This window comes from Tauraco erythrolophus, chromosome 3, assembly GCF_009769465.1.
Source record: "Tauraco erythrolophus isolate bTauEry1 chromosome 3, bTauEry1.pri, whole genome shotgun sequence".
Lineage (NCBI taxonomy): Eukaryota > Metazoa > Chordata > Aves > Musophagiformes > Musophagidae > Tauraco > Tauraco erythrolophus.
Genome location: NC_141467.1, coordinates 50,318,075 through 50,345,397, shown reverse-complemented (window position 1 = coordinate 50,345,397; position 27,323 = coordinate 50,318,075). Strand labels below are relative to the sequence as shown.

Genomic DNA, 27,323 nt, shown 5'->3' with positions numbered 1-27,323 from the left:
CACTAACAAGTTTTGAATTGCAACGCTTCGTGTTTATTCCTAGATAGGTATCGTTGACTCAGCCTTTGACACGGTTCCAATGCTAAGAGGACCTGCATCTTCAACAACACAGTCTCAACGGGGGTGTGCCTGTGCCTACAGACACACACACACTTAGGAGTTCCTCTTTCATAGAAAGAATGATTTGGCTTGCGCTAATTTTAAGTAAGTATAGCACAACTTGTTCTCAAACATTAGTTTCAGGCCACTTCTCTCGACTAAAGGACAGGCTAATGCATCATTCTTACTGACCCTACTTCATATTAATATTGCAGCACAAGCCTACAGTTTGATAGCAATGAGATGTCTTTTCGAGAGTCAGTGAAGTGCCCAGCAGTCCAGATTACATAGGGATGCAGTGACAGGTACAGTGCCCCCATATTCTGTCCCTAAACAGGGTTAACAAACAATCTGAAAGCTTCAAATACAAGTCAGATTTAGAAAAACAAAACAAAACAAAAACTCTGCCCTACTCATATCAGAAATACTCAATAACACTTTTACATTTTATCAAAAAACAAGTATCAAAACTGTAGCTGATACAGAGCAAAAAAGCAACTTTTTGGACATCCCTATAATGCGAAATAACAGGTTAGCAGAATGAGGAGCTCTCTACAACCACACAACCCCCATATTCATACCATCTTCAATTAGATGCACTTGGAGAAACACCTAAAACTATTTTTCCACAACACTCATTCAAGTCCCCACCTTAAAATATACAGTTTATCACAATCTGAAAGGATGAACGGAACTGAAGGGAAAAAAAATTAACCAAGTTAAAAAAACAAACGAACAAAAAAACCCAAACAACAACAAAAAAACAACCAAGAAAGATACAGCCAAACCTTGGTAACTATCTGTCCCGTTTGGAAACCCATCCCAGTTCCATGAAGTGCTTTTATTTTTAGAAAATCTGTTTAACACCTGGGCCACCAAGAATAAGCTAAGCATGGTAAAGAAAATTTTGACATCCACAAAGGACTGTTGTAGGAGAGGCAGCTTCACTCCCTTCATGTAAAATAGAATCTTTAGATAGAATATTTCATCTTGTAATTAAAATACTTTATTATGTTGGATTCTTGTTTATTTATTTTAAAGTACTTAAGTGACTTAAAAGCTCAAACCATTGATATTCAAAGCACTTGGTGATCATGAAAATTTTAGTTTCTAATAAAATCTATGGAATAAAAGATAAGAAAAGGAAAAAAAAATACATGGAATGATGTTTGTAACATTCTGCCAGTAAAAAAAAAAAGAAAAAGAAAAAAAGCAGTAAGAGCAAAATATCTTTTGAGTTGAATCCTGTTAAATCCACTTGAACACTGAGTAGACTGGTGACAGGACCACGAATTTGCTGAAACAGTCACAGAAAGTATTGTTCTCACTGTACAAGAACAAGGATGCCTTTCAATTCACTTATGTGCATGGCACACTGTGACAGGTATGTTTTCTTTCCTACACTAGTCTTCCTGCTTGGAAAGAGAGGTTCCATGTTGATTTTGCTTGTCCCCACACTCTTTATTTAATGTTTATAAACACAAGAATACACTAGAGTTTTATAAGGGAGGAAAAAAAGTTATTTTATTTCTCTAGTGATCTAAAAATGATCTCTCCAAACAGTTCACCAGCATTAGCTGGTGTTAATCAGAACTGCAGGTTAAGACTACTCTGCCTGATAAAGGAAAGAAAATACTCCTGGAGGGTGGGGGTTAAAACCCTCTAAATATACTCTTTTGCAGGTAGGGAAACAAAGAGAGCTCCTTTCCCACGTTCAGCCCAAGGAAGCTGAAGCAGAAGGGCCTGCCCAAGCTGTTTTCTGAGACGAGCAACTCTGCTGCAGGCACCGCAGCAGGTAGCCATACAAATGCTTTCTAAAGATCACTCACACTTCCCTGCACACTTCCTTGCTCCCACTGGGAGCTGCGTACAGGGGAGAGATCGACCCGGAGCCTGGTGGAAATTCTGGATGTTGCCCCCAGAAGAGTCTTCGATGCACAGCCCCAGGAACTTGCTTAAGGAGTGACAGAAAAGACTGTGCGCCCAGAAAGCCCAGGACCGATATTTGAATGGCTGATGCTTAAATGATGTTTAGACGACTGTAGTGCTTAAGCCCTCTGGGCTGCTGGAATCATAGATTCTCACCACAGATTTGTCCAAAGGAGGTAAAATGCACTAACTCAACTTAAAAAGCAGAACTACCTTTGCCTTCAAGTATTTTTTTTGAGAGAAATACTAACTGCTTTTACAGCTGATAAACACTAGACTTGGAATGCAATTTGTTCACAGGCTCTGATCTGAACCTGAGGAATGACCAGCATGGTGTATATGAATTACTCAAAAGTTAAAAAAAAAAAAAGGGGGAAAAAAAAGTTTTATTCTGCTCTGCAGCATTTAACCATTCTCATACCTGGAATCTCACTATTGAGCTGCATGTCCTTCTAGCTACTGAAAACCTGCAACACAGAATTCTGGAAAGACCTGCAGTAAACAATTAAAAAATTAAATACTTTTTTTTTTAGTATTACAATTCCCTGAATATAATCTGTACATACATTTTTACTGGCCTACACAGCACACACACACATACACATCATCTCTGTGTTGAAAAAGGAAATAAAAATGCCAGCTCCCCAACTCTTACAGAAACGTTCAAGATGTTTCTTGATGGAAATTTAACATGACATAGTACAGCCTGAAAACAACAAAAGCCATATGAGTATCTGAAGACAACCTTCATTTTAACAAGCTCATTAAATAGTTTAAGCATTACATGTAAAAAAGTAATAAGCAGAGTTAGTTTGACGTGAATTGTACAAGCGCAGGCTTGTACGTGTGACAAAAGGCATAGTTACATTTAAAGAGGAATTTTATGTCTTCAGAGTCTGTCTGTCAGGCTAGTAACGTCTACGCATTTTCTGTTTTTCAGCTGAGAAAGAGCACACTGGTCTAAGGTTCTGGCTCCTTTCAAAAATGGCGTAATTGCCCATCTGAACATTAGACCATGTTTCTTAATAGTTCTGACATTCTATTTGGCAGTTTCCGTACACTTTTTGGCTTCACTTTAGAAAATATACTATTAAGACTAATAAAAAAAAGTTTACAATAAGGTCTGTATTGATGAAATTGCAAAGTCATAGTTTACCTCAGCATTTAGTTGCCCTGAAGCACTTGGGTACCATGACCATCAATGACAGGCCAATCTCAAGTGCCTTAGAACAGGTATATAAAGACAAGCAATAAAGAAACAAACAAAAAACAAACCTCACCAAAAAAACCCCAGACAGTAGCTTTGCTTTTCCTTTGTTTTCAACCAACAGAGTTAAAGTGATTTCTTCAGTAAGATTAGGGTAGCAGTATATAAATTAGCATCTTCGTTAAGAAAGTTCTTCACATTTGAACCGAAGCTGAGAAACTGATTATGAAATTCCACCTCTAGGTGAGAAGCATTTTTCAGGCCAGGTCATCCATGTTAAGGTCAGGAAGAGGCTCTCTCCAATAGCAAAAGGAGCTGAATTCTGGGCACGGAAATGCAGAACTCTGTTCTTTATTAAGCAAGGGGAACACATGTTCCACAAGCTCGCTTAGTCTATAGTACCTGTATTAAAAAAGAAGACAGACCATTATTTAACAGTCCAGCCACTGTTCAACTGTAGCCAAAAAGGAGCTTTAGAAGTCTAGACCAGAAAGCTACAGTCAAATATTAGGCATCACTACTGCACAAGCAATTTTCAATTTTATTTCGCCAGTTTACTTTTCTTTTTAAAAAGTTTAAAATAAGTCTTTGAAGCTGTAAGTCTCTGGCAAATAAGATTTTTCACATCATATCTAATAGAAGATGGAATCGTGGTAACGATTGCAATTATTTTGTAATCTCATTCCTAAATACTTTCTTTAGCTGAAATAACAAATATGATCTTACGAAGATTTGTTTCCCTTAGTCCGTTCTTGGATCAGTTCACCCTTTGGATTCACAGTAAATATTCTACAGTCTGGAACTCCCACTTGCATGTAGGCATATACATCCTGCAAAAAGCATGAACAAAAGCACATGATTCAACATTGCCTTATTGAATGTGATATAACAATTTCTTGAAGGAATAAGAAAAGCTCATCCAAAAAGGGTACAGTAAAACTGCCCCTTAAGAAAAAAATCCTCAAAACAATAGGGGGAAAAAAAAAAGCCAGAAAACATACACACACGATAACAAAAAACGTCCCCCCACCCTCAACCCATTAATTCCTGTTCCCAAGCCTGGGACAACAAACGCAGACAAATCTATACCACGCAATACCATTCCTTGTGACAATATTCTTCTTAGAATACCTTCTCTCTCTCTAGCTCAATTCTAATATCATTAATTTGCAGAGAAAATACAGGAACCATACAATAGGAAAAAGGATTCAAGACTGAGGAGCACTGAATTAATACCCTTCGGTTACATAGCTGTCAAAAATGCTGAAAAAGTAAATGGAAAGTTGGTTCACATTTAATAATATCCTGAGAATACTAGCACATCTCTAACTTTTCTCATATAAGCAGATCTAGTAGTTTCATTTAAGATATCTGCATGTGGGTTTTCTGACCAAACCCATAAAAGCACCAGTGTGCCACTTCCTTATTCAAATTTAAACAGACACAAAAAGAAAAGCCCATTTCCTTTGCTTCCCAAGTATTTCATGCATTTTAACCCTTCAGTCAGAAAGGGGCAGACTTACATTGGGTCTGTTTCCAAAAGCAGCATAGAAAGGCTGTTTACTGGGAGCAAACAAATTCTTGATATCATTCAAACACTCGATTTTGAATTTTTCAGGCTTCTTTTCTATTACTTCCCTAAAATAAAATTTCAACAGTCAAATTCTAAATCATTATTTGATAGTGGGTATCTTCCTTCCCCTATTCATCTGACGTTTATATTCTCATTGCTTCCTGTTCCTAGCATTGGTAGTTACATAGACATTGGTCAGTAGTTTTCAAAGAATTATACAAGAGACAATAAAACATTCTCTGTTCTCCAACCTTTCTAGTAAAAAATAGGTGAATAACGTGTGCCTAGGTTAAGTAAATGGGATGAAATTCCCAGTCATGAATACAGTTTGTGAACTGCTTTTATTGTAGAAGACCGAATCAAGGACACATAAGCTTGTTACAACTCCTGATCGTGACAGAAGAGTGGGAAAGGCCTAATAGTGACCTTAATGGGGGTTGCTGTCATTGCTAGCCATGAACCAGTTGTTTTCACTAAAAACCAAAAAAAAATCAAAAAGACACTTCCACTATTAGCTCCTCCTGTCAAGAACAGGTAGACTGTGGCTGGTTCAAAAGATCAACTGAGTTAAACCACAGCTAAACTCCATATTGCTTTTTAAGTAGTCATAAGATCATTTAGTACGATAGTCTATATTCCTCTGCTTTTTTTCTTTTCCCTCTATCTTGTGTAGCAGCACTCCACAACCCTTGCAGCTGTACTTGAAAACACAAAATTGTACTGATACAAAACCTAATAGTAATCAGTCCTGGACTAGAAGAACGAAGAAAAGGGAAAACGAGCTGCTCTATTACTGGTATTTTGTGAGCTGTTCTGTGACTGGTATTTTGTGTTTTGCAGCCACTTCTAACATGCCCACAGAAACAGAAGTAGACAAAACAAATAGCTTATAAATGATCACTAGAGGGACATCAAGTCTCAGCATCAAATCTAGCACAGAGTGGAGCGTTTGGTTGCAGCTATAATGGTCAGCATGCCAAATCTTTTTAATCTGCTTCTTTCTCTGAGACAGGGAGGAGGATGGATGGATGAAATCCCACACACTTACCTATGAAAGGCTGAAAACAAACTGCTGGGGGACAACATAAGAGGGCCCCTGGGGAGAATCGTTCCTTTGTCATTCACCCACTGTAGGTATCCTCTGGTCATATCTGCCATCCCGATGGCACGAGCGGAACAGTACAAAAACTTGTAGCCATTTCTAGAAAAGAATAATCAACTTAGTTCATATTCCTGCTAAAGTCTTTCTTTGCCAACATGTGGTTACAGCAATGTCCAGAGGCACCGGTTTAGATATTGACTCATTGCAGTGCTGTGCACACACATGCACAACGAAAAGACTGTTCCACCGCTAAAAAATCTGCAAGGCACATAATAGTTCAAATACGTGACTCAAGCAAAACTGAGAAACAGGAAATGCAAAAAGAACAGGGATGGTAAAACTCAGATTCCACAATTAGGCAGACTAGACTGTGTTTAAACAAGTGTCACATTGGTTTTATGTAGCTTCTTTCAGCCCAGCTGTAGGATGATAGCAATTATTTAAATTATCTGCATCACATAATATTGTATGCCAGATCTCCTCTCTTGGTTGTCGGACTTTTTTTTTCAGGTTGCTGCCAGAATTTGCAGTGCAGAGAGAAGTACTGATAACAAGAAGTATTCAACAAGCCCCTAAAATTTTCCTGCAGACTTTGTATGTCCATCTGTTTTACAGATTTGTACACAGTTGCTGCATGTACAAGACTAGAGTGTTTATGTGTATTTTCAAAGACTTGATTCAATTTGGCAAATAATTCCAAAACTACTCTTCTATTATGCAAAATCAGACACAGCTGATACAAAACAAAGTTCAGGTTATCTCCCATGGACTGCAAGGGGCCACAGACAAAAATTTAGTTCTATGTAATGGAGCAAAGGTCGACAAAAGATTCCAAGACCCCTAATATTTTCGGGAAAGAAATACTTGAAAGAAAAAATAATCATCTTTTATCTTTAAGTTTAAGTGGATCATTCAGTGTTGGAACAGTTGATCATCTTGTGATCCTCAGTAGCAAGAATTATTTCTGGCATCGCTATATTTTTGAAAAATAGTTTGCTGAATAAAGGAGCAATCCTGAAAGGGGAGGAAAAAAACGTAGGTTTATTCTGTCCTAAGTTACTGGACATAAACGTTATAGGGCTATACACCTCTTAGGTGATCAGTACATTTACAAGGGTGTGGTTCACAACACTTGAACTTTGCAAACGCCTCGCCACTGCTGCAAGGGGGAAGTCATCTTTCCTCTCCTTCCTCCCCTCCTGTAGCCACATGGGCTGCCTCTGCAGGTTCTTGCAGATCTCAAGGAGAGCATGTTCAGCTGACTAACCCAGAGAGGGGAAGGGGGAAATTGCTATTTTGCTGAATTACTGTTCCACTCTTTTACTGAACTGCATCATCTTATGTCAGAAGCGCAACACAGTGACAGAAAACATGAGCCAGGCCACCAACCTTCTCTGTGGCAGTGGCAAGTTGTTAGTCAGGCTTCTTTCAGAACATTAAATCTATCCAAAGAAGCATTCACTTGAGTTTGCCAGCAAACACATTAAAACACTAAACATTTATACACTGGAAGGACATTATTTAGGTTTGAACTTACATTGCACCATGTTTCTAACAGGCTTTGTGACCAAGGGGAAACAGACATACCCATGACTAGGAAATTATTGCTATTATGGTTCTCTTTTGTAGTCACAACACACATGGTTTTTAAGAACTAAAATGCAAAAATCAAACGTTTGAGAAGGAAAAGAGCAGAAGAGGTGGCTTCCATTCCTGTAAAAGTATACATCCTTATGTAAATAAAAAAAACTTAATGTTGGGAAGTGAGCTACTTCTGTCATTCACAAACAAAACTTAGACCACCAAATTGTAATAGACTGCGTAATTATTAACATCAATCCAATTACCTGTCCATTAATTCCCAAATTCCAGAAAACCCTAATTGCTTCATAGATTACATACTCACTCATTTATGGAATGATAGAGTTTTGCAATGCCCTGATGAGTCCAGTCCTTGCCAAGCTGAGGGAGGATATGTCCTAGAGCATCTGACCTAAAAACAAAGTTAGAGAGAGCTTATAAGTATATGGGTTTTGTTAGACAACCACTAACAAATATACAATTTATAATGAGTATTTACAGAAATACCTCTGCAGGAGGTCCTAACCATTTCAAAAGACAATTAGTAACTACTCCAGACAGAGCGATTAGTGGGGCCACACAGTACAAGTCTGTTTCCAAGTTAACCTATGGCTGCCAAACCTGTAGAAGTCTAACTGAAAGGGCAATCATCACATGCTAAACATTACCACCCTTGCATTATTCTTTTAAAAGACGATTTCTAGTTTGCAGTAAATGCCAGTACAAATTAAAATCAAAGCAACAAGTGTTTTTCATGGCTCTTAATGAACATCCTTTAATAGTAGTCTTAAACTGAGTTTCTTTATCTTGTTTTGAAAAGCAGGATAGGATCAATAAAGCAAGATAAAAATAACAAAAGAAAAAAAGCAATGACGCTTACTTGGTTATTGTTCCATCAATGTCTGATATGATGATTTTATCATTCCAGTTCCAGAGATATATCGTTCCCGCGCAACGGCAAGTCCCTTGATACTGAGTTGTAATACTAAATACAACATCATTAGGGCCATCTCTGAGCTTCAGCTTTGCCTTTAGAATAAATTGAAACAAGTGAAACTAAGTTGCGCTCACTATAAAATTTTTAGAATAATGAATGAGCTACAGAAAATAGCTCGTATGTTCTTCCTCATCTATTTTGATTAACTCATCAAAAAGTGAACCATCATATACCTAACTGCAGTAGTAATAAGACATTTGAATCTCTGCTACTTTAATTCTTGCTTTTACAGTAGACTTACAGTACTATCAAAAGGAACTCCCAGTTTGCTGCAGTGTGCAACGGTATTTTTTACTTAGTGGATGCTTTCCTCAAAATTCTTCCCTGATGAGGACCATACACTCAGACAGTAGCAGAACTAACTTGTAAGTTAGACTGCAATGAATACACTGCATACCAATTTAAATGTTAAGATCCCAGGATATCCAAACTGCAGGAGACAATAGCATCATTTTCTGGGCAACATCTTAATATGGAAGTTGAATTACGGAACTTCATAAGAAATTATTGGTTTTTAATCCAAACCCAGATTCTTAAAAAACACAATAGGAAAATAAAAAAGAAAAAACAAATTCCCTGCAGCTGCCCACTCTAGCACTGGAAAACACTTCGAATTCATTTTAAATTTTAAATTTCCCCATTCCTTTTCTTCTACTGCCAGAAAAGTAACCCGAAGATCATTTTTTACTTTGAGAAATGTACTTATACATCATTTCTAAAAAGCAGAAAATGTCCAACTTTTAGAATCAGAGTGAAATTATGAAGCATCTTATGTACAAGAAAGGCATGCCACTTACTATTTGGTCTGAAGACAGTCTAAGTGACTTCTTATAAGATGTAACATTCCCATGGGTTGGATGTTCCACTGGGGCAGAATCTATTTTCAGGGATTCCTTCAACTCCTGTGATGCTTCATCACTAGAAGAATCATCTTCTGGAGGTCTAACATAACATCAACCAGAAGGAATGTAAGCTACAGAAAATCCTTCTTTACTGGTGTAAGATTCTTATGCAAGAGTTAATTTCTGCTTATGTTGAGGATTTGCTAGCAGCCTGACAGCACAGATTAACAGAGTCCACAGTCTAGTGAATGCCCAGATAAAGCCAGTATATGCCAATAAGCAAATAAGACTTGTAATGCGTGCTAGTATTGGTGGAGCTCTAAACATCACTGTTTCTAGCTGGCTCCATGCATGATGAGTTTAGTAAAGATGCAGTGTCAAGTGAGCACTAATACTGTGTTGATGAATTAGGTAAACTGCAGATGAGAAGGATACTGACTAAGTAACAATGTTTCATCTTTTAAAAAAGCTGCCACAGCTATTATATAATTTAAACTGTGGATAGTAAGTTAATGGAGTAGCTCACCTTTTAAGGTTATTCAGACTTACTTCTCTGCTGATTACAGATTTCAAGATTAAAAGCAGCATTTAATTTCTCTGAAGTATTCAATCATGATATATTTAGTTTCTTAAATCTTTCAAGACACCAACAACATTTACAAGTATCTTTGTAAAATTATGGGAGAATAAGAATACGCGTAATAAATTATCTAGACTAGGACAGTTTTGTGCTAAACATTGCTAGCTTTCGACCACAATCCTGGGCAACTTGTGCACTGTAATTAATGCTATTTTATTGTTTCAATTATTTAATGTTACAAAAAAATTGCACATGGTTTAAATTATTTGTACAATATTAGGCTTTTACAAAAAAAAAAGAAACAGTATCTCAGAAACAATATCACTATATTTACAGAGTAGCAGCCCATTGATAAAGGTTACCATATGTCTTTGTTGTACTGTCAGTTATGTTATGATTCAAGAAGTGAACACAATAGGATTTAGGAAATAATTGTAGTGTATTTGTAGTTCCTACAATGTTTGTTGCCACATTGTTTTGCTGAATTGTTTGCCAAACACATCTGGTTTCTCTTCAGTAGCTTAGAGAGAAATGTTTCTTCCCACAGTAAATTCCTACTGAATTCTTCATTAAAAAAAAGTAAGAAGACACTATTCAGTCCACAAAACAGTCTTCAGACAGGAACACACCTGCTATTAACTTGCTCATTTATAGTTGCTGGCAGCTCATTTGCTCTTTGCGTCTCAGTTTTCCCCTCTTTTGCCTCTGGTATCTAAAGCAACGTGATAATAAAAAAACGTATTGATATTTTAAGCATTTTACACTGATCCAAGCAAATTCATAGTTCACACTTAAGCAAAGAGCTATCAATATAGTACATAAACTATATTAAGTCTCAGAATTGATTATTCTGTAAATTATTTAACAAAAGGATGTTTACGAATGATCCATTAAAGCTTTTTATTATTTCAGGAAACAAAATTCTGCATGCCAGAAGTTGAGAACTACTAGTTTAAGACGATGAATTTAGCGTTAAAGGAGATGTCAACTTCTAAGTTTATAAAATTCACTTTTTTTGGGGGGGGGGAAAGTAAATTTAAAGCACATACTCAAGGTTTAGAAAGCTTAATTTAGTCTAAAATGGGGTGTATAAGCATAACATCTACTATGCAGCACAGCACCTACTTATTTGTATCTACATTCCTGAAACATACTGCAGTGAATGAAGAGTAGCTCTGACAACTGCTTAGGGCTTAGAAGACAGAATTTGAGGAATATTGTGCAACAGATGAATACAATAAGTTTTGCTGAAGCAACTAGTAGTAGTGAATAAAGATGTGGTATTTAAGACTAAATATACAGAAGCAGCTACAGCTGCTGCAACGCTGAGTAACTCAGCTAGCAATCAGTGACACAGCTACATGAGCAGTGTTGTGCGGCACTTCTGACAAATGACAATTTTGTCATTTTTTTAACAGCTAAGGGGGGAAGGAAAAAAAAAAAAGGTCTCAGTTACCTGTTTAGTCATGCTTTCTCTCTTGCGCCAGAACCACCATCTTCCAGACTTCTTTGGCATCTTCTCTTTGACCCAAGATTCAACAGTAGCCTGAAAAATTAAGCATGTTTTTAATTTGCAAGGAAAAACAAAATAGATAATTGTGTTACTATATAGAAAATCTTTTTAAAAAAGCATACACGTATGTATTTACCTTGGGCAAACTCTTCTGAAACACCTGCAAACTCAGAATCATTGGAGCAGCCAATGCCCAGTTATAATACCTGTTTTAAAACATGTTATTGATAAGATAATACAAAACCTGACTAGAGGTCAATAAACATCAGAGTGCAAACTGCCCTTTTGTTGATAAAAATATATATTTGCTGCCAACAACTAAAATTAAAGTGTTCTGCAAGCACAATAATTTTAATATATACAATTCAACATCAGTGATAATTGCTGAAAAAAAATCTCACTTCAGTTTAAGTTGAATTTAATGCAAAACTTCAGTTCAAAATCATACTCTGAGACTGAGAAATAAATCTATCAAAACAAATTGCAATAGGAGCTGAGAAATCCACTCAATTTAAAGAGTATATTTTAAATCAGAACGTCTATGACTAGAATACATGATATAGAGAGTTTACCTGTTATAAATCCTTATTACCAAATTAGGATTGTCTATGAGTCCAGGGTTTTCAGCAAATTCATGATAAGTAATAATATGTTCCATGAATTTTTCTGCAATAGAAGCAGATTTTGATTAAAAATAATAATATAAAATCCCATGTTGTCTGATTAGTTTGGGTCTAGGAAAATGCTTTCTGTCATTTCAGAGTCTTTGCTGATCTTGCAATATCACTCAAAATATGGGGGGTTGGAACTAGATGATCGTTGAGGTCCCTTCCAACCCCAACCATTCTGTGATTCCATGATATGTTAATACGGCCTACCTGTCAAGGGTCTTGTGACTGCCTCCTCACTAACAGGGAAAGCCTCATAACACTTACTTCAACAGTCACAACAATGAGAATTAAGACATTAGAAGAGGGAAGGTAAGGAGGAGGTAGGAACTAATTCAGTTTACAAGCTGGGAAAAGAAAACCATGCTTGTCTAAGTAAATTTTCCTTTAAAATTATTATGGCAAGTAAGGGGCCTACATACTACACTAAAAGGGGAGGGGGAAAGATGTCAGCTTTTCGGAGTTTTTTAATCATCAACTACTGATAGCATTTTCATGACTAGTGACTATACAGGTTTGCAGAAAGTCATGATTTAGTGTAAAACCTCCGCAAAGACGACAACTTTTTTTGCATTGTGTCCAATATTACTACAATGTTACCAAAAGAGCTGTACTGAGCCTTTATTAATAAACATTTACATTTCACTTGATGCATTAGAGACTGGATGACCATTAAAAAAGTAATACTAAAAACGCTGCAATGCATATTAATTAAAATTATGTGCTCCTAGAAGCTCGCTCAAAAATGCAGACAACTTCACTATTAAAATTAAGCAGAGCATTAAGAGAGAAGAGTTAGCTGGTAAAAAAAGCTAAAGGTTAACAAATGTTTAGAATTGGAAAAGAGGAGGACAAAAGAGAGTCCAACACAACAGTTCAAGTTTTTTTAATCACTTAAATAAAACTAAAAAAGAAGAAAAATGATCAGGCAATTGGAAAGAACATGAATAGTGAAGATTTATACAGGACTAAGCAAGCACTTGCAGCCAGAAACAAGACTGTTTGATCAGATATGCAATACATAGTGCAAAAAAGGAGACAAAGTTTCTCAAGACACCAAGTGCTCTTGATTAATTTGAGGTGAAACTCTGCTATTTTTGCTTGGCAAATGCTTGAGAATTTTAGCGAATGAAAGGTTATCCATTCCCTTTCCTCAACATGAGCATAATAATAAGCCCACGCTTCGTAAGGTGGAAATCAGAGTATTCAAGCCACTTCATTCGCTAGCTGCCTGAGCTTTATTACTGTTTATGTTTTAGTCTTTCACATACCTTTAGAAATCTCTCCGTTTTCATTGAGACCTCCACAAAGTGAAAGTGTAACATCAGGCAAGTCCATGGCAGAATCAGACATGCACTCTGTGCCACTATCAGCAGCAGCACTTCCTACTGATTGGGGTGACTGGGAACCAGAAAGGGTATCTGACTCTGTCCACTGCCTGAAGCCTGGATCAGAATCACTAAAGAAAAGAAGTCCACATTTTCCATTAAGTATTTCACTTGCAAAAAAAGGTACAGATTTTAGGTTACAGAACATACTATATGATTACTTAAAAAAAAAAAAATCACCTTGCTGTTGCCTTTCTTTTAAGCATTACCTCATTTTACAATATAAATTCAAAACCAAAGAAACAAAGAACAGATACAAACACACACACCTCCAACCCTTCATAACACTGGCAGACTGACAGTTTTCAGTTCTCCTAACATTCACCTAAATTGGGAAATAACTACATTTCTCTTGCCTGCAAGAAAATTGAATTTAAATGAGGAAAAGATCCTCTACATTCTGGTTTTGCAGAACAATACTATGCTCCTCAATCTTTACCAGAAAGCTGTAGAATAAGAATAAAAGGAAAAATGACATTGCTTGATATTTTTAGAACACTGTGTATTTGGAAAAAGCACAACAAAAAAGAAAGGCAATCTTTTAAATATAAAATATCACATTGTCATCTAAGGTTAGTGTTATTAGTTTGATCCCAACTAATGTAACCAAGTAAGTACTGAAAAGTTTACAATTTTAGTTTTAACATAAAGCAATAGACACTTTATTACAATACATTTTTACAAAGGTCTTCCTAGACAGTTACTCTATTTAAGGAGTATAAAAATGTTTTGATGTCATAAAAAAGAGTGCATTTTGAGACTGAGCTGCCTTGCATGAAGATCTTGTGAGATTTTTTCCTTGTTGTTTTTTGATATTAAAAAAAAAGTTGGAAGGGATGTACAGGGCCTGTGAAAAATAAACTGGTGTGTGCTTATCTAGAGCTGGCGATATGGCCAAATAGAGTACTGATGCAAAAGGACTGTGCAGTTTAAACTTCCCCCCCTCTATATGTGCAGAAGATACAGGTTCCACAAAGATGAAAACTCAGTAATGACCTCCCACGTGATCTTTCAATGTGCTTCTTGTCAAATCAGAAACAGATTTTCCCAATAAGATCAATACTGATTACTCCACAAAAACCTAGAAACCTGAAGTCCAATTCTTTTTATCAGAACTGGCTCATAAACACCTAAATCATACATGTTATAACTCAATTAGTGCAACTGCAACATAACCCTAGACCCACAGAATCTTAACTCAAAATTACCTTTTGGGAAAGTAGAGGGCTGCAACTTCAGGTTCCAAAGCCTTTAGGTCCTCCAAGTAAATATCATCAGGCCCCTGATGATGACTTCGCTTGTGCACACCTGTTAATTTTAAGAATTAAGATTTCTAAAATGAAGCTATCCCGGCACATTAAATACAAACATAATTGTGGAAGATACAGACTCACTTATAACATTTATAAATGCAAGAGTTTAACTATAGTTTTAGTCAGATAAGACTTTAAATAGGAAAAACTGAAAAAGCACATCTATACTTTTTCCACTGTGGCCTCAAATTTGGTAGATCACACTGAAAGAATGAATCAACAGCTTTCTTGTATACCTTTCTTTTTTGAAGGAGAGTCAATTTTTGCTGTTGGCTTTGTTTCTGGTAAAGGGTCCACCAACAGTCTGGAATGCTGATCGGCATCTAATGGCAATGGATCTTGGGGTTCTATGATTGCAGAAGCAAGAGAATCTTTAACATCCATCTGCTTAAGCAAAGGATGAGTTCTTGGCTCAGGTTTCAGTACTGTACAGACAGCATCTTTCACATCATCATCATCATCTTCAACTTCATCAGAGCTGAGGATCACCCTAAAATGAGTCTTCTCTGACGGAGTAATGGTAGCTGTTCTGGGATGTTCTAGTTTCTCTTTCTTGCTTATCTGAAAAACAAAACTCTCATCAATTCTTTTATTTCACGTTTGTTTTATTCTGGTCTAAACATTAAACTTGTACTCACGGTACAAGTCCTGATCACAAGTAAACCGCTTAAGAATTTAAACATGTATTTTGGCAACGTAAAACATGTCCCACCTTATTAGCACAGCTCCCTGCAACAGAAGCTTCTTACTAGCCTATTTACAAGTTCAGTAAAGAAACTGGCATAGAAGAAGTGCTGACTTGACCAAACCATGTCAAGTCAGAAAAACATAAATGTGGATGCACCAGTGCTTCTGTCACCAGCTGTCCTGTTAAGATACCAAATTTACTCTATCAAGGCTACAATTGCTCTGGAATGAGCTAGAACTTAGCCTAAAATAAAGGAAATTAATTTCTAAAGTTTCTTTCTTCAGTTTCTAACTAAAGATTCGAAAACTCGAGATTTTTACTGCCAGGTTTTCTGGAGTTACTTTGCTGACCAGCTTTCGAACGCAACCGATCCGACCCTGGGCCAGCCGCACGGGGGCACCACTCTCCCAGCGCAGCCCAGCTGCCCGCGGACCCGCGGCACGTTCCCGACTCCCTCCGGACACAGTTTCAGATGCGGCGAAACTCGTTAGAGTTTAAACTTACCTTGGTCGATTCTGGGAATCCTCCCCATGTCCATTCCATGTGAGATTCAGATCTGAGCAAGCTCTCAGCAGGTTTAACTTCTAGTTCTGAATCACTTTTAGGGCAGACTGGCTCAGAGAAAGGGCTAGCAAATCAACAAGAACATTAAAAAAAAAAAGTAAAAAAAAAAAAGAAAAAAGAAAGCTAGTGTTTAAAATGCATTTGTTGTGCAGCTACTCTTGGTAGAGTTTTCTACAGCTTAACAGAGCCTCAATTATTCGGCAACATGGCAAGAAGCCCAGCAGGGTTTTCAGACAGTGGGAAATTAGGTTAAAACCAAAATCACATTAAAGGACTTAAATGGTGATCACCCTAAACAGATTCCTCCACTATAGCTGCAGTGTCGGTATAGCCCTCCCCTCAGACTATGTTCCATTTTTCAAACAAAACAGAATAAACCAAAAAAGTTTACCTAAAAGTACGATAAATTAGCTTTAAGTTCCTTCCCTGTAAAAATACAGCATTTAAGCTTCCTATGCCAAGACTTGAGTAATAAAAGTCCTGCAAACCTAATTCACAAATGTATGAAACACCACCAACTCCCGATGCAGGGAAAACAACATTAACAAGATAACTTAGGAGAGGGACAGGAGATTACTTGAAAGCTTCCTTCAAGTGCATTTGGACTACACAACCTTTTAAAGTTCCATCATATTTTTCCTATAGTGGTGGTTACCCATAAATCAGAAACAGACCTCTGAAATTTACTTTAGCCAGACTACTTTCAAGCCAAAATAACTCACTCTACAAAATGCTACAAAGGTGTGATTTCAAAATCATTTTGCCCTTATCACCTCAGGCAGGAAAGGAAACACCAGAGGTCGTTTTGAAGTAGCATTTAGTGTTGGGACAGGTCCAAGCCTATCCTTTCTTGAACAGAGCAATTATACTGCCTATTACAGAAATGCTGCTCTTTTTACGCTTTGACATTCATAGCGTATTTTGGTTTGTGGGTTTAAGGTTTTTTTAAATATACATCTATAAACCTCAATATTTCAATTTGAATTGTAGGGACCAGAACTGGATACAGCACGCTAGGTGTGGCCTGACAAGTGCTGAGTAGAGAGGGACAATAATGTCTGTATCTCTGCTAGTAACGCCCCTGCAGATCCGATTTGCCTTTGTTGCTGCAGCGGTGCTCTGCTGACTCATGTTCAGCTTGTTGTCCACCAGGACCCCCAGGACCCCCTCAGCGAGGCTGCTCCCCAGCCACACAGATTGGAGCCTGTACTGGGGCTCTGTGGTTATGTCATCCCAGGTGCAGGACTCCGCACTTGTTGCGCCAGGAGAAGTTTTATCTTGATATAAAAAAGATTTTTTTTTTTTTTTACAGTAAGAATAATCATTCACTGGAACAAACTTCCCAGGGACATGGTACATGTCACAAGAGGTTTTCAATTTGTGACTGGACAGGGTGCTAGATAATCTCATCCAGTCTCCCTTTCCCATGAAAGGCGGGATCAGATGATCCTTTCAGGTCCCTTCCAACTTGGGCTGTTCTATGATTTAATACTGAAAATTTTACAGTAATCCTTACAGGTATTTAATTTATGGATTTTTATTTTTTACCCTTACAAAATTCCTGCAAGAATTAGTTACTTAATTCAGTACCATATTTGAAACTTTCTGGATATGAAACTTTCTGGATATTTGTGGAGTCAGTGTTTTGCAATATCATACAAGACTAAACTGATCACAATTTAGACTGTAAAAATAGACAGTACACAGATCAGATTCAGACAGTAAGAATCCCTCACATTATTCTAAGAGTCATCACAAAATCCAAGATAGGACATTTGAACAAATCTACAGTGGTGATTCATCATCACACTGTCAACTTCAAGCCTTCATCATCCAGGGATACAAAAAGGAAACCACTCAGAGATTACCCCCTCAGTACCCCTTTAATAATTTCCTACAGAATTTACATTTTCTGTACTGTTAGAAGAGCTTAATTAAAGTAACACATTGATGAAAATACATGTACATGTTTGTTTTCAGGAGGAATACGAACTCATTCTCCCTATGCGCCAAGTAATTTGTTCTGCATGTACCACAAGTCAACTGGAAGCCATGCAGACATACTAACCTGTTTCTAAGTCAAATTCTTAATATTCAGCAGTACCTGCAAAAGACTGAATACTTCAGGGCTTTGAGAAACTAAGCCTGTTCCACTTTCCCCAAAGTATAACTCTCATTATCATTCTTGGGGAGAAGTCTTAGTCAAAAGGCCCATTCTTGTCATAGCGATCTAGTCATGCTAACATTCCTTGTTAAAACACGAAGAACATTGAAGGTATCAGGTATCAAATAGTTAATGGTTATGCTTTTTGGTTTTATTCTAGTGAGTAGGACAAACAGAAGAGTCCTCATTGAAATGACAGGCTATTATCTATCCTTGGCTGCCCGCAAGAGTTCTGAAGAACAAGACGACTAACCTCAACTAAAAGACAGCTAGCTTTTCCAGGTCTCCAAAAAGGAGGTTATTAAAACCTCCCATTTTTCTTCAGTATGATGGCTACATTATAGAATCTTTTTTTTTGTGGCTTAGGAGAAATAATTTCATGCAAAATTTCTCTTATAGACAGAATCATAGAATCCTAGAATGGTTAGGGTTGGAAGGGACCTCAAAAATCATCTAGTTCCAACACCCCTGCCATAGGCAGGGAAACCCTCCACTACACCAGGTTGCCCAAAGCCTCATTCAACCTGGCCTTAAACACTTCCAGGGATGGGGCATCTACAACTTCTTTGGGCAACCTGTTCCAGTGCCTCACCACCCTCAGAGTGAAAAATTTCTTCCTTAGATCTAATCTAAATCTGCCCTCTTTCAATTTAAAGCCATTGCCCCTTGTCCTATCGCTACATGCCCTTGTAAAAAGCCTCTCTCCAGCTTTCCTGTAGGCCCCTTTAGGTACTGGAAAACTGCTATAAGATCACCCCGGAGCCTTCTCTTCTCCAGGCTGAACAGTCCCAACTCTCTCAGCCTGTCTTCATAGCAGAGGTGCTCCAGCCCTCGGATCATCTTCATGGCCCTCCTCTGGACTCGGTCCAGCAGCTCCATGTCCTTCTTATGTTGGGGACTCCAGAAGTGAATGCAATATTCCAGGTGGGGTCTCACGAGAGCAGAGCAGAGGGGCAGAATCACCTCCCTCGACCTGCTGGCCACACTTCTTTTGATGCAGCCCAGGATACGGCTGGCTTTTGACTCATGTGAGAAACAATCCCTCATCCAGCTACCCCCCTACCCTAAGAGGGAAAGGAAAATTGCCAATTTCTCTGTTACACTGCAATCTGTATTGGATAGCATCTTGTTAAAAAACTCTGGAACTACGAAGAACCTAGGTCTCTCAGATGATGCACATACAAGTTGTTAGAGCAGAGTATCCCCTAAATATGTAAACAAGAAGAGAGGCATGAATCGTATCTCCCAGATACATCCTGCTAGTCTATGTTAGCTAGAATTTTATAAACTCAATAGGAATATCAGCCTCTATGCTACAATTACCTAGGTGATATAATCCACATAACACCGTGTCAGTCCTCAGGGTCAAACACTGTGACTGCTTTTCAGTCTCAAACCACAAACCTTTGGGGAACATTTAAAGACTACCTCACATCAAGTACAATTGAGGATGTGGTTGTCAGCCCAAACCATACAAAGGAACTACAATGGGATTTCCTGTCCAACCGCTTCTGCTCATTAACAAGCTATGCATCGGGAGAATGAGCAGGCACCAAGCAAAGTGTGGTACATTCAGACTCAGTATTGAGGCCTCAGCCCTGGAAATGCTCAAGCAGAGAGATTATATGCGCTTCAAAAAGTATTTTCTGAAGCTTAATCTCTTCTATTCTGCACTACCATCTATTGACACAGAAGAAAGGGCACCTGTGCACTGAGCAGCTAACACGCAACAATGGATATCACACAAGGCTGAACAGTAATCCTCACTGACACTATAAATCTATCTGCTATGAGATCGAGTCCTCAGTCAAACTGAAAAGCAGTAAAACTAGACAAAGAGTGAAGATGAATCCAGATGCTGCTCAGTATGCCATGTGCTAATATACGTTTTTCCCTATGTCAGGAAAAGTACGAAATTTGCCTCAAGTACTACCACATATGGACAGAACGCTTGCTTATGCAGACAGAGATTGATGTTAGAGTGGTGAAATCCAAAGGGTGAGGCTTGAAAAATTTAAAAATTGAATACGAGAGGAATATCATAGCATGAACATCAGAAATGGAAGAGCTTGCATGTATAAATAGAAGTGTCCCATAACTGAAGTTAGTACAGAAGTCTCTATAACTGAAAACTGACTGGTGAGCTTATTATGTCATTTGTAAGAATTCACAATTAACTGATACTGTTTCTCTGGTTGCCCAGAGATACCAGAACTCCAGTAACTAGCAAATCCTCTGTTCTGAAGGGGAATATGATTCAAGTTTAGGACCTAGCTTTACCTCAAGTAATTTGCATTATTTCACCTGGCAAATTCTAACTTACATACTCAACGCTTCTGCTTTATGGCATATCAAGTGTTGCTTATGCTAGAGTGAATCATATCAAACATTTTCATTTTCCATACCCTTCTCAACCTAAGGAAATCTTATTAACTTTAGTTTCTTTAATGAATTTTAGTAAGAGAGTTGTTTTTTTTATGGGGGGGAAGACAGAAATTTCATTTAATACATACAGTAGAGAGGAAAGTTGCCAATGTTCTAAGTATCAAATGCTGCATTCGATATGACAAAAGTTAGGCATGTTTGATAGTGTTACAGATCGGGGGAAAAATTAATAAAAATGCACATTCATTTTTTTAATAATTTTGTTATTAAACACATGATGACATTACAAAGTGACTTACTTGTCCAGAGGGGACCAGTCTCCATCAGATAAGGGGTAATGATCCTTCGAGTGATAAATCAAAGATTCTTTTTGTTCTTCACCCTTTGGTGATGAATTTGATGATCTTCTGTGGAGATACATGAGACATTAAGTCAGCTATAAGAAATTTGCATTACTAATTCAGTTAGAAAAGTTACTTATATGTTATTAAAAATCCAAGATCAAAAGAAAGGGGTGTATAACTAAGAATTCATTGTCTGCAACACACTTTTATATAACTTAAAATCTATATTATTTAATTTAATTAATAATTAAAACCTATTATTAATACTTGAAAATATGGTAAGTTTAAAAATCTACTTGTCTACTTGACACATATTAAGTTAATATTGAAGAAATCACAATAGCATAAATGTATCATTCTATACTGCCAGCTAATATTATCAAAACTCAAAGAAGAAGATAAAGATTTACATATAGCCTTTACTATGCTACAATTACCTTAAAACCACTGGAAAAAAAAATAAATAGCAAATGTAGTTTTGACAATGCACTTTACAACTGCGCATTTCACAAATTAAAACCAGTAAGAAAACAGGGGTAGGTACTAGCCTCGGTATACCCAAAACTTTACAAATTAACATAAACTACAACAATTAGCTAGAAGCATTGTACTTTTCTAAACAGTGGGGTTTATTTTGCACTGGCAAGTCTACTCAGTATCTACAATACACGTAAAAAAACCTCAACCAACAGTGAGAGCCACTGAGCAGGTATGCACTGTATTTCATGCAGAATGACAGAAATATTTAAAAGGGAATAAGTACTACAGATCTTTTTACAGCTTTCTGAATTTAATAGAATAAATAGCTATTCTTGGGATACAACTAACTTGTTTTGAGATTAGATCAAGGGTGTCATGGATACACATTGGATAGAATACGAGGAAGACAATCCAGGAATTTGCATGTAAAATGCAAAGAAAAAAGAAAAAAAGTCTCTCTCTTCCATTAGCAGCATGGTTGCACTGGACTTCTTTAGGAATGCTAATGTTAATTTCTCTTATAGATGGAGAAAAAAAGATTTTTAACGTTATCTATTAAAATACATAAGCATTTAGAGTTTACATGTTACTCAATACAGCCCATTAGACCCTAAGCAATTACAGTAATCCACCTCATTTGCACGAGTCTTTCATTTGGAAGACAGTCTAGACTATGCTAAATACTGAATCCTAAAACTATCTTAATAGCACCACTTCTTATTCGGTATTACTATTCTTATGAAACCTGATGATGACAGCTTGCATTGAGATGAGAGCTGCAGAGACTGTACATCCTTTGTATTCATAAATCAAACTAACTGTGACAGAAACTGTTTTGTATTATCTTTGCCTGTATCCAATGTTAAGTATCTCCAAAACAGGAAAAAGGTATTAGTGAACAATTAAGTAAACACATTGGAAAATTATTACAGAGAGGTCCTCAATATTATGACTTCAGAGGGAGGCGAGATGACACACCATTGGTACTGAACAGATTTTATTCACTGGGAATTAGCCACCAGATGAGTTCACACAAAATACCAAATTTTAAAAAAAAAAAAAGGGGCAAATTTCATCCTTAAGTGGATAAACCTGATCTCTAAGGTTAAAAATCCAAATGCAGTCAGATTATTGAAATAAGAGAGGAAAATCAGTATACATCAACTTGTAACTGAGCTCCGCGATTGATTCTAAGCTATTTGTTCGCAACATTTATAAACAGTGCTACCACTTCTTTTCATCCTTATCCACTTTATACATTATCTAAACAAACATATAAGATTTTAGAGACAGAAAACTTCTTTAACCCTTTAAAACCCTTAGCACTGGAGAAATAATGCCCTCTATTCCTGACTTTAGAGACTGTAATCCCAGTCCTCCTGGTATTATTTTAGGTAAGTCAAGCACTAGTAACATACCTGAATCATAGCTACAAAGGACAAATTTTTTTAAAAGCTGCATAAACACTTGGAAATAGATCTTCCCAAGGAACAGGAAAGAGCTTGGTTTCCACTTTATAAGAATAGAACTAGATAAGACATTACATACTGGTACCTGTGGCTGAATTTTTGACCTTCCTGTTGGAACATTAGCCTCCCTTTTTCTTTCCCGGTTTCACTTTGAAATCTGAAGCTATGTCTAAAAACAGTTTGTTATGTTTCTATTTTTCTTTTATTTTTTTTTCCCAAAGCCACACATTTATAACTAAAAAAACTCCAAATCCTAAACCAAAACAAACCTGCTGATATCAACTTACATCCCGACAGGATGTGAAAAGAGAGCTTATGAACATTTTTCCACAACCATCTCTAGCTGGGAAGAAAACAGCGTATGCTTATTGCAAGGCATTTTATTTCCTGCCTTGGTAGGCCACTGGACTGTGTCTGAACTTGGCAAGCAGACACACAGCCACGAAGCTACTGCCTCTGGGCTTCCGTTACTACAATGTATTTTTTCAGTAATGCATTTACTTGTCATTCACAAGAAAACAGCATTCTCCTACAAAATCTTCTTCCTTTCACAATCCTAACACTCTTCGCTGACTGAGAATGCATTCCTCCTGTTGTTTCTGTTTATATATACATGTTAAAAAAAATGTTGTGTATAGATAAAAAGCCTTTTCAGTCTTTCATTCTAAAGGGTACAAAAAAAATAAAACCAGAGTAACTTTTAAGGAAACACCATGGTCTCTTCAGCTATGACTAAACATTTCACATTTTAGTAAAACCTACAATTTTTTATTCCTCTCTATTCAAATTAAGATAATTGCTAGAATAGTAATTTGAATTCTAAACACTGAATAAAAATGGCCAGTATTGGTATGACATTCCTCAATTCTTCATACATTTGTAGTAATTTAATAAATAAAGAATAAACAATTCATAGGTTATATTTTCTTTCTTCCTGTACTTGATGGTTATTTTTATTTTTTATGGTTTCAGTATGACAAGTTACTGTTGTCTTAATATTCTCACACTGACGGAAGAAAGATCTTGCTTTTCTTAAACTACAAAAAAAAGGAGAAAAAGGAAAAACCTCAAACCAAACAAAATGCCAATTCCTGAACTTAAACAGAGCAGTGAATATCTAAAAGACAATTCATTGACATAAATTTGACAGTGAAAAAATAAGGCAAGTTAACTAAGAAAGCCACTGACAATCTAGAAGACACTTTCAAATCTAAGTTTTGTTTGTTGTGTTTTATTAGTCATAGGTGTGATAACAGTCAAGATTCACGTTTTTCTGTTGCACTAATCTTTTTGACTGGTACTTATTAAACTTGAGACTCCCTTGAAGACCCGTACTGAAGGAGTTTTTCAGTTACACTTTATCTTTATCCCAAAACATTCTTCCAATTCTCAGACCAGATCTTGAATTTATTCGGACAGTACTACACTTAACAGCAGTGCTGTCCAATAAAGCAGCTAGCTTTGTCTAAAAATTAAGTTCACTTCTTTTGTTAAGCAGCCTAAGAAACTTTCACATAAAACTGATGAGTAGGCCTTTCCTGGATTTTAACCATTTTTATGCTTGATAGCTTTCTACTATTAGTATAATCCTTCCTATTACTCATATAAGCTTCTTCAGCTTATTAGGATGTGCTACCAATTTAGCATAAGCTCCACTTTACTAATAGTTCATCCACTTCAAAATACAGGACTAACTTTTCTTCTCTTTACTAAGTGAAGGAGCATTCATTCACGTAGCTTTCAGTTACCAAAGTACACTTTGGTATGGCGTACTACAGGCACTCCACACTGCAGTTTATGTAGAGGTTACCAAACGTAATATAAGCCCGCTCTGCCTCAGAGAAATTGCACTGAAACTTTTCTCAGTCACACAACAGATCATGACAACGCTTCTTTACCAGAATGGGCCTAATTGGGTTTCATGTTCATAATAATATGGCCAAACTTGAAGGATTCTGCAAAAATGTGGAAGATAAGGGTTTGGAGTTTGTTTGAGGAAAAGCCTATCCAGAGCCTATTGAAACTTACGCATTACTTGCATAGAGGAAAGGTACAAGTCACTTTTTAAACATTCAGTAATAACAGTGAAAGCCATCAGCGAGTATTTGATAGTTCACCTTAGTGGTTGAACACTTTTGTCATCATCTGAGCTTATTTCCATTTCAAAAACCTCTTCCATCCCAGTAGAAGAGATTTGATCTTCCTTCCTGCTATCTTGTTTGTATTTCTTTCTTCTTCTTTTTTTCTTTTTCACAGAACCTGGGGTGAATACCGTCTCCGTTTCTACAGAATGTGGAATTTCTGAGTTTGCACATGTCCTCTCATTTTCACCTGATTTCAAATGATTGTCAGTGTCTTTAAAAAATTGGTCTTCAGTGGGTATTGGAGATGTTGCCAAATATGCAGGAACTTTTTCCTAAGCAGAAAAAGAAAATAAAGAACAGGGTTTTTTTTAACTTTGCTTTGTGCATACGGGATAGTTGTCGGCTACAGATTAATCCTTGCATTTGTATATAGACACAAAACCATACAATAGCCCAGTGGTATGAATCCAGAAAGGAGTCAAGTTCACTAGAGGGATTACAAAAAGTTCAGAAAAAAAGAAAAAAAATCAGTGTTAGTATTCTTACAGTTTCAGACATAAACAACTGATTTTGCTAGCAAAACAAATACCCAGTCAGAGGAATGTTTTTGAAATTATCTGCCCTTGAGCACACCAGTTCTATCTATGCTTAGTAAATATGTTAATAAAAATTGGCTAATTAAATCCACTGCTGTCCATTTATTTTGAAACAGATTCATAGAAAGGTGTAGGTTGGAAGAGACATCTGGAGATCATCTGGTCCAAGCTTCTGTTGAAATAGGGCCTCAGGTTAGGTTTTCCAGGGCCTTGTCAAGCCAAAGGTTGAGTATTTCCAGTGAGGGAGCATCTACCAGTTCTCCAGGCAACCTACTCCTGTGCCATATTGTTCTCATAGTGAAGGATTTTTCCTATATCCAGTTGTAATTTCCCCCTTGTCTTACCATCAGGTATCCCTGTGAAGACAGTGCCTCCGTCTGCTCTATAACTACCTTATAAGTATTGCAAGTTTATGATTAGATCCCCTGAGTCGAGTCTTCTCTAGGCTGAACACAGCCAATTCCAGAAATCTTTCTTCCTATGTCAACTTCTGCAAACCTCTCATCATCTTGGCAGCTCTCCATTGGACTCCCTCCAATTTTCCATGTGTCTCCTGAACTGAGGAGACCAGAACTATGTTCCAGGTTTGGCTTAACAAGCACTAGGTCAAGTGGGACAATCCCACATCCCTTCATCTGCTGGCTGCACTCCTCCTGCTCATGCAGCCTAGAACACATTTGCCTGCACTGCTGCCAGGGCACACTGCTGGCCTTTACAACAGAGTTGCATTTCATCCAGTCAGATCTCACCCTGTACTAATGTATGGGATTCTTCCAACCCAGAAGCACAACTCTAAGTATATCTTGGTTAAACATTGTGTGAATCTTGTTGGTCCAGTCTTCCAGCCTGCTGAGTTGGCTCTATGCGGTGGCTCTTTTTCTGGTCTGTCAACCTCTTCTCCCAGTTCAGTGTTACCCGCAAAATTAGTGAGGGTGCATTCCATGTTGTCATCCATGTCAGACATTAAAGTATCTTTCAAAAAGAAAAACTCAACTATAATTTACTCAGGTTAAAATCAACAATCAACTCTCAATTAATCACAACTCACTGTCCTTTGAAGAAACAATTCAAATGAACGAAAAGCTTTACCAATCAACTGCCTGGTGTTTATTTATAGCACAACAAGAAACTTAAAGATGTTGACACCTAGACTGAAAGAAACACACTGTGAAGGGACAAAGACAAAGTGGAACAGAATCAGAAAAGAATGGAATTTGCACAGCGGGGAGAAAACGTTATGAGCTCAATTTCATGGTAAGAATAGAACTAAATACAAGATGCCTGTTATTTTACAGGGCTCTTATGTAGAAGATTAGTCAGGAACTACACTGTGATCAGAAACAGCCAGAGCATTGATAGGATTGATACTGCTTTTGATGTGTTCAAAGTCTGAACTGCTATTATTTAATACCAAATTCAATTTTTCCATTGAGTTAAGAGTTACAGACCATGTTTTGTTCCACTGGTTCTAAGCAGAGAAAAGTGGAGAAAGGAGGGCAAAATACAGCCTCTTACAGTGCTAATGACACAGATTTTGCATTGGCAAAAACCTCCAAATACAATGATAGCATCTAAAGTGAAGTGAATATCCTATACAATTAGTGACAAATATTCCAAAATAACAAGACAAGATTTAAAAACCAGAGGAAAATCTAAAAGAAAACTGTCTGAAAAATGATGCCTGAAAGTTACATTATAATAGTCCCAATTTAGATGAATCGAAGATGTGGTGTCACTTTTGAATGCCAGGATGTGAA

At 37.1% G+C, this 27,323-nt stretch overlaps 1 protein-coding gene across 5 annotated transcripts in view; it reads right to left on the bottom strand.

Moving 5' to 3' along the window:
- Positions 1–265: 265 nt before the first annotated feature.
- The window catches only part of LPIN2 (lipin 2), a 45,994-nt gene continuing 18,936 nt past the window's right edge, over positions 266–27,323 (bottom strand). For 3 of the 5 annotated variants that reach the window (XM_086608578.1, XM_009986834.2, XM_086608577.1), the window contains 17 exons: positions 25,004–25,302; positions 20,893–21,000; positions 15,985–16,108; positions 15,029–15,353; positions 14,688–14,787; positions 13,363–13,550; positions 11,996–12,089; positions 11,560–11,629; positions 11,367–11,456; positions 10,540–10,622; positions 9,286–9,430; positions 8,372–8,520; positions 7,817–7,903; positions 5,857–6,009; positions 4,759–4,873; positions 3,962–4,065; positions 266–3,637 (listed from right to left, as the gene is read on the bottom strand). In XM_086608578.1, the coding sequence (XP_086464704.1) occupies positions 3,493–3,637; positions 3,962–4,065; positions 4,759–4,873; positions 5,857–6,009; positions 7,817–7,903; positions 8,372–8,520; positions 9,286–9,430; positions 10,540–10,622; positions 11,367–11,456; positions 11,560–11,629; positions 11,996–12,089; positions 13,363–13,550; positions 14,688–14,787; positions 15,029–15,353; positions 15,985–16,108; positions 20,893–21,000; positions 25,004–25,302 (2,379 nt within the window). In that variant the 3' untranslated portion in view covers positions 266–3,492. Of the gene's footprint in view, positions 3,638–3,961; positions 4,066–4,758; positions 4,874–5,856; positions 6,010–7,816; positions 7,904–8,371; positions 8,521–9,285; positions 9,431–10,539; positions 10,623–11,366; positions 11,457–11,559; positions 11,630–11,995; positions 12,090–13,362; positions 13,551–14,687; positions 14,788–15,028; positions 15,354–15,984; positions 16,109–20,892; positions 21,001–25,003; positions 25,303–27,323 lie in introns of those variants that run through there. The other 2 variants (XM_086608576.1, XM_086608579.1) reach the window with 2 other exon arrangements.